The 15,218-nt window shown below is 42.5% G+C and overlaps 1 protein-coding gene across 6 annotated transcripts in view; it reads right to left on the reverse strand.

Moving 5' to 3' along the window:
- Positions 1 to 15,218, reverse strand: part of DYM (dymeclin) — a 198,948-nt gene that overhangs the window by 40,593 nt on the left and 143,137 nt on the right. For all 6 annotated transcript variants that reach the window (XM_005424193.3, XM_031059634.1, XM_031059633.1 and 3 more), the window contains one exon: positions 4,234 to 4,416. In XM_005424193.3, coding sequence (XP_005424250.1) covers positions 4,234 to 4,416 — 183 coding nt within the window. The remainder of the gene's footprint in view (positions 1 to 4,233; positions 4,417 to 15,218) is intronic.

Below are 15,218 nucleotides of genomic sequence, written 5' to 3' on the forward strand. Positions count from 1 at the left end.
ACACAGACATTATGTGTATCTCGAGAGTAAACTGAATGGTCCAAATCCTGAGAAACAGCCCAGAGCTAATGTGGCCAGGTCTGTACTGAAGGTAACCTTGGCAATTCCTGCTCTGGTCTGAGCTCTGCTGGGGCTGCAGAGGCATGCTCACACCCACCTGTGCCTGTACCTGTGCCTGTGCTGGTCTGTCCTCTGCCCCAGTGCCATGCTGCCAAACACCAGAGGTCTCCAATGCTGAAGTCCCTGAAAACCTACCACAGTATTTCATTATTCCTAACCTTGGAAAAGTCTTTCCTTATGATCTGTGAACCCACAAGTATGTCAAAGAGACTATTCCACTTCCCTTCAAAGCAGCATTTTATTTGAAAAATACCACATCACTTTAGCAAATCAGCACCTTCAGAGGTTCTGTTTTCTACAGCTCTTATTTCTACCTGGAATTTCTTTCATGGTGCCAGCTGAGTATGAGCACAGGTGTGCCCAGGTGGGCAATGGCCCCTGGGCTGTCCCAGCCAGGCTGTGACACAGCCCCAGGGCAGGGCCTGTCCCTGTGCTGGCGCTGCTGAGGCACCTCCAGTGCTGGGGACAGCTCTGGGCCCTCAGGACAAGAGAGACACTGAGGGGCTGGAGCGTGTCCAGGGCAGGGAACGGAGCTGGGGAAGGGGCTGGAGCCCCAGGAGAGGCTGAGGGAGCTGGGAAGGGGCTCAGCCTGGAGAAAAGGAAGGTCAGGTTCCTTGAGGAAAACTCCTCCATGGAAAGGCTTGTCCAGCTCTGGAACAGCTGCCCAGGGCAGTGGTGGAATCTCCAGTCTGTGGAAGAGTTTAAAAGCTGTATGGCTGTGGCACTTGGGGACATGGGACAGTGGCGGACTGGGCAGTGCTGGGGAATGGTTGGATTCAATGGTGTTGAAAGTTTTTTTCAACCTAAATGGTTCTGAGATTCTAAACCCAGAGTAATCCAGCTAAGAAGTCACCAGCATGGCTAGGCTTAGAGGATATCTCTGTGTTATTCTTTGCTTGTATACACACACAGAATTGCAGCAGATGCCTTCTTCTATTTGCACCATCAACTACTCATTATTGCATCCCCCAGTACACTCTCCAATTAATTCTTCTTCAAATTTTTAGCCTTTTCACCTCTTCCATGCTTCCTTTTGGTTGATGAGTACATTATGTCCAACTGAGTAAAAATAATAAGCATTTAAGTCTTTACATGTCATATCTATTTTATACATTCTTGACAAGGCAAACTGGCAACTGTTCTGGTGTCCAAAACTCATTACAGACTTTACATGCTCTGTATTTTGGTCTGATTTCTGATGCATTCAACAATATCACACAGTCTGTTAGTATTTCTCTATGAAATGCAAATCTGGAATACAGTTCACAGGCAGAGAATCTTTCATCAGCTGGTGGGCAGAATTTGCTGGAGCAGAGGGATGTCAAAGTGACATGGTGCATAACAGGCACCTACTGCTCACATGAATCTCTAGAGCTATCTGATGACTGGAATCATAGAATTCCAGAATGGTGTGGGCTGGAAGGAACCTTTAAAGGCCATCTAGTCCAATCCCAGTGCACCTTCTCCTAGACCAGTTTACTGCAAGCCCCATCCAACCTGGCCTGGAACACTTCCAGGGATGGGCCAGCCACAAATTCTGTGGGCACCTCATGCCAGGGCCTCACCACCCTCCCACCAAGAATTCCTTCCCAATATCCCATCTATCCCTGCCCTTTGGCAGTGGGAAGCCATTGCCCCGGTCCTGTCACTACATGCCATGGTCAAAAACTACACTCCTGGTTCCTCTGCAGCATGGGTACAGATAATGCAAATATTGCTGTTTATGACCAGAGAAAGTACCAAGAGAGGGAGCCAGGATGCAGCAGAGCCCCTGCAGACATACCTGGGGAGCTTCAGAAAGGTAACTTTTCTTGACCACTCTTGCATTACCAAAAGTCGTAACATTTACCATTTCTGTCTACAATTTACACAATTTGGGCCACCGAATTTCATTGATCACGACAGCCTGAAAGCCAACACAGCTCCCCAATATGCAGGAAGTTGGTGGGTCCATCCTCTTTTGAATAACCAGCCTTGGTCACAGGAAAAGCCTGGCCAGCTCACTATTCTACCTGAAAGCAGGCTGGGATGGATGCTGAAATAAGAATATAAGAGCAGGTCAAGAATAGGGAGATCCTCCCCATGAGTATATCCTCCCAGCTTTCAGCAACATACACTTTAGAAATTTATTGAGCCAAATCTTTAACGATTTTTTTTCTGACTCCTTTCAGAGCACAGCTACATTTCAGACATCCACAGAGTCCCATACTGCTGCGAGGATGGAGCTCCAAGCTCCACCACTGCAGAGAAAAGCCTGGTAAGCTCTTGGAGACAGAAACTCATTTAGGTTCTTCTCAGATCCTGCCCATGTGGCTCCCAGACAAGCTCCCTGCAATGTGTACAGTAAAACTGACATGATTTGCCACTGTTTCAAGGGACAGCAAGACCAGTTAGAACATTCTGGCTGTAGCACACACGAAAAAGACTGGTTCTGTATGGCACTGCCAGTACTGTTTATGAAGCGCAGGACGTGACAGGGTAGACAAGGAGTCAGATGAATCTCATCTTTTATTCAGATCTACAAACCTGACAGCTCTTACCACTTGCCAGATGGTGACAGGTACATTAGAAAAAAAAATTTAAAAAATTTCTTTTTTTGACGTCCTCACTTCTCTAACAAAGGAGCTATTTAAAAATTCAACATGCTCCCTTGGAAAGCTTTAAATAGTTTCTGAATGTAACTGGCATTATGCTGTAACCCAATATTAAATAGTTTTGGGGAGGAATTGTTTAAATTGTTGAGGGAAACCTACATTTAACTGTTACAAAGGAAAGGATGTGCTGCTGTCTGTGGGAGGCACAGGGCTGCAAGCAGAAGGATCTGGCCACCATCAGTTATCCTGGATGTGGGCAAGTAACCAGAGAAGGTCCCTATCTCAGTCAGGAATGTAGACAACTGTTATCTTCAGTGCACCATATCCTCTTTACACAACTTGAAGACATCTTGTTCTAATCAGCCAGACAGTATCATGCTGCCTTGTAGTCTGCAGCTGCCGAAAGTTTGGAGAGTTTTGAGCTTCAAGTTCTCCACTCCCCAAACTCTTGCATGACCAGAAAATGTGAAGAGAGAACAGAAGAGGAAGGAATAGGTACAGAGCAGGATTTCAGTGCAACATTTTAAATGATTTTCCTTTAGGGGCAATCAGATATCTGTCAATCTCCTGTAATTAAAAGCAAATCAAACCAAAAACTCTGTAGATTATTAGGCACAATAATATGTTATTCACTGCATTCAGAGACTTAGTACCCTGCTCAGCCCTCCCTTCCAGTATTTTGCACCCAGTGGTCATAGTGTGGCTTCAAACATTGCTCAGCTCTGCAAATATTGACTAGAAGACAGAGAAAAATTTGTAACTCTTCAATTTTTTCTAGCAGAAGCTCAGGCTCTCCATATGAACATTAAAACTACTATCAGAGGCAGAAATAATTAACAACTGTTTCCCAAAGTCATGCTCCACAGAGAGTCACACTAGTTAACAACTTCTTATCCACAGCTATTTTCTTCTGTTTTCTTCTAAAATGTTTCCCTAGGCAATAGGAAGGCTGCTTTGAAGAAAACACTTGGCACGTGGAAACAACACACATTCAGATATAGACAGAGAGTAAGACAGCTGTATGCCTGCTCTTCAGTCATTTAAAATTAATTCCCCATAATCATTAATAGGCTGGTGAGAGGAGTAAGAGAAAAGAAAAAAGATTGTTTGCTGATGCAAATTAGCTTTTGCTCCCCTGAAAGGTAGGTTTCTAACAAGGGGCAGTCAAGAGAAGCTGACATTGTTCTCCCTTTGAGGGGTGAAAGATGTGTCACAGCTTGGGAATTCCTTACCAGAGGCATCGCAAAATCCTTCTGATTCACCTGAGTTAAAGATGTGGGAAAGGGCTGTTAAAGAAATTAGAGGGTTGGAACTAAATGACTTTTAAGGTCCCTTCCAACCCAAACCACCCTGTGTTTCTATGCTGCCCAGAAGGCATGTGCAGGCCCAAAAAACAGACAAGAAAAATGCAACATTTTAAAACAAACTGGTAAAAAATGATAAATATTTTCCACCTCTCAAGAGTAAGAAGAGGTCACAAAACCAAGTGTAACCATCTCTGAAGTCAGGTATAACTCACCAGGTCTATATTTTGCATGATGTCCTGGAAGGAGGGGTGAGTCCGGAACTGCTCGAACAGATCGCGCTTGTAGAGCAGAGCGTACACCAGGTTGGGGTTGTGATGCAGGGAATTGGTCAGGCAGGAGTTGATGATCTCCAGCATCATCCGGATCACTTCCTCAATCACATTCAGGTCTTGTGCCTTTAAGAAAGGAGAGAAAGGTCAGTGTGCCCTCTTCCATTGTAAAATATTGAGTAATAAAGGCAATGCAAAGGTAATTATTATTAATAAAGCTATTAGCTGGTAATGTTTCTATGGTGAGCAAATCTGGCATCCATGTGTCTGGAAAGAAATCTGTTTTCTCCAGTAATCACCAAAATTTTAATTGAAATGCATCATACTAGTACTCAGCCTCATAGCTTGATTCTCCCAACAGAGAGCCATGACATAAAGCATTACCATATTGTAATCAGTCAAATTCATAAGGGTTAAGTGAACACAGTCTTTTCAACCCTTCCTATTCTAAGTAAAAGCATTTCAGCATATAATTAATTTATTACATTTTCTGTTGAGCCCCTATGCAGGAAGGAGCAATAGGGAAAAAGGAGGAAAATTAACAGAAATAAAAAACAGTGAGTGAAAAAGCAAAGGCAGGAGAAGGAAAACTGACTGTATCAAACATCACTGCAACTTCAACATCTGTCACTGTTACCAGACTTTTCCTCTTTGACTCTCTTTTAAAATTATTTTCTTGGCATTGAAGAACATTTGTAACAAATGAAAAAAAGTAATCTCCTTTTGTAGTGCACAAAACGTTCACACTAAGATTAACTTGTAGAGCTTTTAATTTTGTCGGTGCATTTGACAACTCAAACCTCCTAAGCTGAACAAGCTGGCATGTGAACTCCTGCCAGCTGCCTGGATTTCCCTCCTTGAGCTCCACATCAGGATATCTCCAATACAGTTATTCTGACTGCAGAGTTGTCTGTCCTACCTTGGAATAGGGTAAAAAAAGGGCTCTTCTACCTTGTTTGTATCATTTAGGTTGTCTCCATCACATCAAAAACTGGACTGTGAGACTTTACACGTCTGGCAAGAATGAGAACCATACTAAACCAGCTTGAGCTTTTCTGTTGGGTATGAACAATAAAACCACTGACACTTCCTTTTGCCAACTGCCCACAAAGTTCACTTTCTGAGTTATCATAAGGCACTTAAATTCTTCTAAATTCTTACAGCATTTTGTTGGGCTGTCATTCAATCTGCACACAGTTATTTTCTACTATTAAGCAGCACTGTAGGAATTGTCATGTGGCAGATGTATGCTCTCTCCAAGACAGAAGAGAACACAGGAATTTTCATTATCCTGTTTAGACTCAAAAAGAGCAAAATTCTTTGCTACCACTTTGCTCTGGCTGCTTTCAATGGGAAACAAGGTGCATTTCTTCCTAGAAGTGTAGCTCACAGAATCCCAGAATGGTTTGGGTTGGAAGGAACTTTAAAGCTCAACCAGTTTCACCACTTCCATGTGCAGGGACACCTTCCACTATCCCAGGCTGCTCCAACCTCCATCCAACCTGGCCTTGGACACTTCCAGGGATCCAGGGACAGCCACAGCTTCACTGGGAAACCTGTGCTAGGGAACCTCACCCTCACACCAAGGATTCCTTCCTAATATCCCATCTGTCCCTGCCCTCTGGCAGTGGGAAGCCATTCCCTCTTGTCCAGTCTCTGCATCCCTTGCCCCAAATCCCTCTCCTAGATGTGGCCCTGCAGAAGGCAGCACCATCCCCCTAACCTGCTGCTCCATTTCTTTTGTGACACTGAGGACCATGGAGAAGTGAGATCCTATCATCTGATCCCACGCTACAGTCTGGTTATCCCCAACCCTTGTCTTCTACATTTACAAGGGAGATTTAAGTAGAAGTTACTTGAAGTTCTGGTTTGAAAAGCAGTATCTTGTGCACACATTCCAGTAAAATTTATTCTTTAGCAATGATACCTGACAGTGAAGGTTACAGACTTTTTTCTGAATGTACGTATCTCCTATTTTTTAATGACTTTGCCACCTAAATTAGCATTGTAGTGTACCTAACAATGATGGCAGAAACCATTACAAAGCTGATTGCTGTCAATGGGATCACATTCTTCTATGACAGAAATAATCTTTACTTTCAAAATGCAGGTGGTTCCTCTGCCTGTAGATACCTAGTTATTGTGCTATGAAACAGCATCTCAGGTAGGTGTTGCCAAGGGTATGTAATGGAAAATATTAGATAAAAATACAAAAAGCTGCTTCAGCTGGCATCTGAAGAAAAATCCAGACCTAACTCACCTGGGGAATCGTGCTTGCCTATCAGATTTACTGCAGAATAGGCTGTATTATGGTATATTTTTAAAAGCTCTGAGCACTGGCATACTTCTGCCCCCAGTGCAGCAGGGTGAGTTAGTGACCAAGACACTATCCTAAAATACAGAATAGATGACTTTCACAGAAATATTATGATTCCAACTCAAGTGAGATCCATCCAGTTACCAGAAAGGTAACAAACCACACAACTACTTTTCAAAACTACATGTTTTTTTTTTTTAAATAAAAGGTGTTCAGCTTAAACCCCAGGCATACAGCTAATTGAAACAGAAAGCATTGCTAACCATCTTCCAATGGGTTGGAGACTCCGCTAATGATCAGCTTCAAACAATGAAAAGGTTCAGAGGTTATTGCACAGTAATTAAATTTAACATTTTTAAGAGCTAATGGACAGAATCAACCAGCTGTATTTCAGCTACTACATCTCAGGTGCAGAATCTGGGACCCCTCCATGAAGAAAAACAGGAGATATAGTGAAGATTTTTACTCACAACTGACTACATGAAAAAGAATTTTTAAGAAGAACTATGTCCATAAAAGACAGAGAAGTGGCACTGAATCCCTGTTTTGCACATACGTTATCAGGAGAAATGTCTGCTCCTATAATTAGAGATTGAACCATTCCTAACGGTTTAAAAGTTTTCAAAACAAAGGAAAAAACAAGCATAAATCCAAGGACAGCATTTGGATGAGAAAGTGGAGAAATGCTGATAAAATGCCATGTGGTTTTGTTGCTCTGTATCATCAGTATCAAGCTACAGACTGACTGCACCCAGACATATCATCAAGACAGGTATAAATAAAGTTATATTAACATTTTGTTGTTGCAGTTTATCACCTTGTGTATTACTTTCAGAGTAACTGAACACAGCTGAAATGCTGGAAGTGTGTGGCCAAGGCATTTGCTCACAGTTAGTTGCTTACAGACATATTTACCCATCAAAAAACAAATCACTGTCAACAGAGGATGCAAAAACTCAATGTCACCTAACACCTGCTTAATTTATGGTCCCCATCTCCTGGTTCCCACAACGGAACATGCTCATCCTTTTAATTCAATTTGACACTGAATTTATTTTAATTATGTGACCATAAAAAACTGATTTAAAAAGTTCTATCATGAATGAATGCAAATCTCCACCCTCTAAATGTTACCAGTTCTAAGGAGATAAAGGGAGGCATGTCTTGTGTAATTCAGCTTAGTGTTGCATAACCATCCCTCATGGTTTGTACTGTCTAATATAAACAGAGGCAAAATTATTCAGCTTTCCATTTTCTTTCCTCCAAAGTTAGTTTATACAGAAAATAATAGCTGGTTGAAAAATTAGAATTTTGGTGACTTGTGATGCTATGAAATGGCATCAATAAGCAAAGGTGGACATGTGCTTCTCTCCCATGATGAAATTAGCTCCTTGATTAGCCCATTTTTTGCTGGAAGTCAAGCATTGCCCTTTTTCAGAGTGGTCCCCAGGGTATTGCACAGCATGGATGGTGACAGATTTCTTAATGATATTTTGCATTTTTGATCATTAACCCAGGAAGATATGCAGCACACTCAGTCACAGCTGGCACAGGTTTCTCAGAGCAGCTGTGGTTGCTCCATCCATGGAAGTGTCCAAGGCCAGGTTGGATGGGAACCCTGGGATAGTAGAAGGTGTTCCTGCCCATGGCAGGAGAGGAACAAGATCAGCTCTAAGGTCCCTTCCAACCCAAACCATTCAGGGATTCTAGTCCATGATTCTAAGAAGCATTAGTAAACAAACTTAAGTCTTGTGTCATGTCCACATGACACTTACAAGCTTCAGACTATATATTATAGATATGATTATATATTTCTTTATAGCAAGCTGGAATTCACTTAAATGCAATGATCTGGTTTTTCTCCCTTTTATCTGGATATACAGTAAACCCCAATCCAAAGCAATGAATAATTGTAAGCCTAAAGAGGTCTACTTTCTAACTTTTTTAAAAATTGGAGATCTAACAGAGCAACTTTTCCTTTGTGGCAAGATGCATGTGAATGGTGTTATGCATCATATGACAATGGGTACAGACACCCAGGTCACTTGTGTGTACTAAAAAAAGCCACATTTCTCACTGTGCATTCACATCACAGCAATTTTCCAGCCAAATTATACTTCCAGCTAAATAACTGCTAATTATATAGTTAGCACAATAAGCAGGAAGAAGCTTATCTGCCTAAAAAAAGCAAAACCTGAGCAGGGATTGGTAAGGGAGTATGCTACAACTGCACAATGTAAATAGGGTAAAAGAAAACAACAAGAAAACATATTGTGCTGAAGTCTTAATTCAAAGAAACCTGATGAAATAAAGTGGAAATGTCACATGTAATTGCAAAAGAAATACTTGACAGAAATGCAGGCAGACCAAAAAAACACGTCCTAACACAATTCTTAACTTAACTGCTTATGACAATGAATGGCTTTTAGTGAGTGGGAACTTGCTGCCAGTAATAAAATGCTTTGACATTTGAATTTTCAAAAGTGCAAGTTGTTTTGTGTCAAAGCTTGGTGGCTTTAGCTCATTCTGACCAACACTGCTGGTCCCTCTCCAGCGGAGCCAGGAGTGCACACAGTGTGCAAAAGCTGTGAAGCGGCTACTTAAAACAGCTGGACATGATGTAATAGTTTCCTTCCCAGGAACTCCACAGTTCACAGAAGGAAAACCATCTTGGACTCACCACTCTCCCTGCTAGGTCTGAGTGACCCCTTAAGGACATCAGCTCCCTTTGCCTCTCTTTACAACTCAGAAAATCCCAGGATGGTTTTGGTTGGGAGGGACCTTAAAGGCCATCTTGTTCCACCCCGTGCCATGGGCAGGGACACCTCCCACTGTCCCAGGCTGCTCCAAGCCCCATCCAGCCTGGCCTTGGGCACTGCCAGGGATCCAGGGGCAGCCACAGCTGCTCTGGGCACCCTGGGCCAGGGCCTGCCCACCCTCCCAGCCAGCAATTCCTAATTCCCAATAGCCCAAAATCTGTCCCTGCCCTCTGGCCCTGGGAAGCCATTGCCTGGCTGCTGTCCCTGCATGTCTTGCCCCAGTCCCTGTGCAGCTCTCCTGGAGCCCCTTGAGGCCCTGGAATGTCAGGAAGGTCTGCACCATATCTGTGTAGCTGCATCCACATTGCGGGACCACCCATCATCTTCACAGCTGAGGCTGAAGGCCTCATACAGACATAGGAATAGAGAAAAGGTGAGGGTGGAGGCTGCACAGGCAACTGTAATTATGGCTGCTCTCCATGCTGAGCCCTTGTCCATGATGACTCACTATAGCTCTTCATCTGTAATATTTTCAGTGAGATTCAACAATTTGTGAACATAAATGATAAAAAATTATAGTCATAAACAACTACTTCCTTCATGACGCAGATATGACTATAAAGGCAATTTTGTCAGCAATGAAAAAAAAGAAAACCATATATACCCCGCACAATTAACAGATATCAAAAGGACTAAGAATGCCAAATTAACCCCAAACAGACAACTGATTTTTTTTACCAGGGAGAGACCAACAGGAAAAATCTGGTAAACCGTTTCAGATCCATAAGCTGCAGCCACACAAAGTATAGCTGAACAGACAGTTTCAGTTCATTTTACATTACTTTTTTTTTAATCTGGCTTTGTACATGCTAAAGAATACTTCAATGAATTATACTTTTGGACATGCAGTAGTTACTACTTCTGCCTGTAATGCAGCTATTCCAGATTTCAGGGAGGTACCCCTCAATCTTTTGTGAGGAATAGACAATAGATGCTACAGGGAATTTCACCTTGATAACATAATTTATCAGCATCCACAATTGTAATGATATAAATTTCCCTTTCTCTTTAGAGAGGAATATCTATAGTTAAATATTTTCAAATAATTTACTTTATTTTTAGTTAGTTTAAGAGAGGCATATGTATCTTGTTTGTATTAGCTTTGGGGAGCTTCCAAGAGAGCTGTCTGAATTTCCTGCACTTTCAGCAGAAAATAAAACCTTCAACAAAATAAACTTGCTCTGCCAAAGGAGTGGAAGAACGGAGAGGAATGAAGGAAGCTCACAAGAAAGCTGTTCTTATGCTCAGTGAGCAAAGCAACTTCAAAGCCAAGCCTTTGGTGACCAGAATCTTATCTTTATCTCTTTTACTGGCAATACTCTTTGGCTGTTCTATGTCAAGCTTAGACAACTTTTGGTAAAGTAGGTATTACGTGAAAAAATGCAGGGCCTATAGTGATTATAACCTCAAGTATTAACCCTGCCATCTCTGATCACTGCTTAGAAATGAAAGCACTCCTGTCACACAGCAGAGCTGTTTGTTGCCAGACACTTTGATAAATAAACTGTCCATCCTGACATTCCTCCTTTCCTTCCCGAGCAGCTGGCAAGCTGAGAGTGCAGGTTTTCAGCCACGCTGAGCCAGCCTGTCTGGGGGTACAATTCCCACAAGGAACACAGCATTTCCAGCCCATATCCCAATGCCAACACTCACCACAGCCCACGACAAAGAGGAAATGCCATAGTGTGTGTCCTGTCCCAGAGGAACAGGCCCAGGAGCAGTCTGCTCCAAAGGAAAATACACCACAGGACACCTGCCAAGGCAGCAAGCCCAACTGCTTTCCTGCTCCAAAACCATGCTTTCCCAAATTGCACTGGCCCAGGAAATACAGAGCCATTTCTGAGGACACAAATATAACCCAGGGAAGGTACAGCTGCTCCATTGGTACTTCGTACATGACTTTACCATACTGTGTTTATTATCCAGCTGACCTACAGCTAATCCACTGCTCATCTCCTGCTCACCCCATCACTTTCATCTCTTCTTCCATCCATGCCCTTCCTGTGTTTGAAATTCCAATCCTAAACCACTTCACTTTGAAATATTTTAACTTATCCTCCACTTCCTTCAAAGTCAGGCTCCAGAATCAATCAAAAATTGCTATAAAACTGCCCAGATTCCTTCAGTGCTTTACTGATTCTTGGTGATACTTCGCTCTCATAGCCTTGTGTCTTTTTTACCTGTTGACTGAGGATTTTGCAATTCTCAGAATCACAGAAACCCAAAATGGTTTGGTTTGGAAGGTTTATTGGCAGAGAAACCTTACACTAGACCAGGTTGGTCCAAGCCTCCTATGAATCAAATCAAATAACCTGATTTTTACCCAAACTAGCTTAGAAAAGGCAAATTACTCTGCAAGACATCTACCCAGGGTCAAGCTTCAGAGGATGGTCTAAGCCCACCAAGAAGCTTCAGCATAAGGGGATCCACCACAATGCCCAAAATACCTGGAAGTCACCAGCTGGGAACTCTAACACTCAAAGACAGTATTCCCAAACCACATGCAACAATGACAACAGAATACAAACAGTATTTAGTAAAACTGAACCCAATCTTGTCTAAGATCCCACAAAACCTGGGAAGCAACTGCTACTAGAGGATGACAACATTCCTACTAAGAAAATTAAAACTGTGAATTTTTATTTAGTCATACCATGCTTGAAATACTAATGAGGTTTTCTTGCTGTTGAAAGGAAATGAAGATTTCTCCATTTCTCCATGAAACTTAGCAGTATTTGCTAGAGGTATGGGAAGATTTTGTTAAGTTTGACTGGTAGAACAAGAAAGAACAAGTCCCATACACAACCCCAACTCCACCATACAAAGGTAAAATAGATCATCATGATACAGGCTTTAATTAAGAGAACCAATCTACCTTGAGGAGTGTTTGAGGACTTTAAAGACATTCCTCAAGTGAAAAAGTTTCTGATTTCAGCCCTACACATTCAGCTTAGCTGCAGAATGTCACCAGCAAAACTGTTTGGAGAAGTTACACAGCAGTAAGTGCTGCAAGAACTGAAACCTTGACAATTATCACGGAATGATAACCACCACAGGATGGTTTGGGTTGGGAGGGAGAGAGACCACCTTGCTCCACCCCCTCTGGCATGGGCAGGAATAACTTCCACTGTCCCAGGCTGCTCTAAGCCCTGTCCAATCTGGCCTTGGACATCCAGGGACAGCCACAGCTGCTCTGGGCACCCTGTGCTGGGGCCTGCCCACCCTCCCTGCCAGGAATTCTTTCCCAATATCCCAGAATATCCCAGCTAACCCTGCCCTCTGGCAGTGAAAGACATTTCCCCTTGTCCTGTCACTCCATTATCTGGTAAAAAGTACTTTTCCACTTTGTGGAATCCCATCAGGAGCAATGCAGGTCTCATATAACACACAGTTTCCAATTTATGCATTAAACCTAACAGTTGTATTAATAGCAATGTAAATAGTACCTAATGAAATCTGTAGACCTTAATGTGTATCTTAGAGATGATTTCTGATGACCCTCTTTGAAGCAAGTGAGTGGTTCTCCAAAAAGGAGCAAATTTAACAATTTACTATGAAGATACAGTTGCTAATACAGGCGTTCAGTTTTGTGTTTCAGTTCATAGTTAACTCCAGACTTAAGCACCCTTACCATATTTTAATGCTTCTTTGGAATGGGCTCATTATTTTTATCCTATGTGATGTTAATTGAAGTACAGAAACCCATATTTTTATCATGAAGAAGAATAAGATGGCAAAATATCACATCTTGCAAATGGCCAGAAAAAACCCACCAGTTAGCAGTTAAACCCAAACAGTTTTCTTCATGTTTTTCCTTCACACCTCCCAAACTTTACTACATACAATACACTACAGTTGCAGGAAGTAATTTATCCACCAGTACCCCCACCCCAGCATAATCCCTGACTATATTATCAAATATTTTCTTCATCCTTGATATTATGCTTAGCAGTAACAAGTGTAACACTGTCTGCAAAAGTACATATAAAACTATTAGCATGTTTCCTGTGAACCACCTGCTGTCAGCTAAGAAAATCACTCAGTAATTACAGATTACACCAATCCTGGAGTCAGCTCTGGGCCCCTCAGGACAACAGGGACATGGAGGGGCTGGAGCATGTCCAGGGAATAGAGCTGGGGAAGGGGCTGGAGCCCCAGGAGAGGCTGAGGGAGCTGGGAAGGGGCTGAGCCTGGAGCAAAGGAGGCTCAGGGGGGACCTTGTGGCTCTGCACAGCTCCTGACAGGAGGGGACAGCCGGGGGGGTCGGGCTGTGCTCCCAGGGAACAGGGACAGGAGCAGAGGGAACGGCCTCAGGCTGTGCTGCTGGAAGTTCAGGTTTGACAGTAGGGAAAATTTCTTTCATAAAAGGGCTGTCCAGCCCTGGCACAGCTGCCCAGAGTGGAGTCCCCACCCCTGGAGGGATTTCAAAGCTATGTGGATGTGGCACTTGGGGACATGGGTCAGTGGTAGCCTTGGCAGGCTGGGGAAATGGTTAAACTCAATGACTTTTCCAACCCAGACATGAGAGGGCTTTTCCAAAGCAAATGGATCCTACAATTCGATGGTCTTGCAGACCAAACTTCAGTGTCTAAGCAATTTTAAAAATTGAATATATTCAATTTAAAAAATTGAATATATACAAACTGAACATATACTGATCCCCGACTAAAGCTGTTAACTTCACAGAATCTGAATTCCTAAGTTCTCGTATGGTTCCTCACTGATCAGATCCTGTGGTTCAGCATTTCTGCTATGACGCAGCAAAACCATCAACGCCTTGGAACTGCTCTCTCCCACTGAAAGCACCAACCCAAATAATTCTGACCCTATCTAAGAGAAAAAACTTCACACACAAGACTGTGTAATCCAAGTACTCAATACAAATAGAGACTGAATGGGGTTTCCATAATTTCCATACTATCCAAGCAGATTTTCCAGTCCTGATGATGCACAGGATGTCAGTGGGAAAAGTCAGTGCTTCTCTCTACCCAGCAGCCAAAAGATTCTGTATTCCTGCCCTTGGGTTGAAGATTGCTATTGAAATTTCTGTGGGAGGCATAAGAAAGTCAGAAGGGGTTCACAGGGCAGATGTATCCATCATTACAATTCGGGGAATGCCAAGGAGGCAAGGGAATGGTGTTACTCCTAAGGCCACACACTGCCTCTGCTGCCACAGAGCAAGACTCCTGCTCTCCTCAAACACCAAAAATCACTGCAAAGGGACACTGAGATGGGTAAGACAACAATAGAAAAGCACCACAAAACAGAAAAAACTCCTCTTGACAATATTAGGCATGTCTAAAAGCAGTAATTACAAAAAAGGTTGATTTAACCTGTTGCTGTTCATGTAGAAGGTTACAGCTTGCACACAGGAAAGTTTATATGATGGTTCAGTACTGAACAGCAGCAGTGCATGACACAAAATGTCAGGTCCCAGGTAGCAGACAACTGACAAGGGGTTATGGCACAGGATTCTCAAACTCCTGTGAGCAGGAATAAGCTGCTTTACAGCCATCATCTTACACCAGAGCTGAAGATAAATCATGGAAAATGTCTTTACTTCTTATGATACATTAAAAGATAGCAGCATGGTTAAAGAAGTAATTCTTTGACACCACTCAGCACATGTGCTATATTCATTCTTTCAGTGGTGTCAAATATTTTGAAAATTAAAGGGAATAGCTTAACAAAGATATGTGAAACCTATCAGAAAAATCACATTATTGAGCTTTGAAGTGGTTTTCAGTATAAGGAAGATAAGTTCTTCTAAGATTAGAAAACATAAGAAAGTG

The sequence above is a fragment of the Geospiza fortis genome, unplaced genomic scaffold, assembly GCF_000277835.1.
Source record: "Geospiza fortis unplaced genomic scaffold, GeoFor_1.0 scaffold488, whole genome shotgun sequence".
NCBI classification, from domain to species: domain Eukaryota; kingdom Metazoa; phylum Chordata; class Aves; order Passeriformes; family Thraupidae; genus Geospiza; species Geospiza fortis.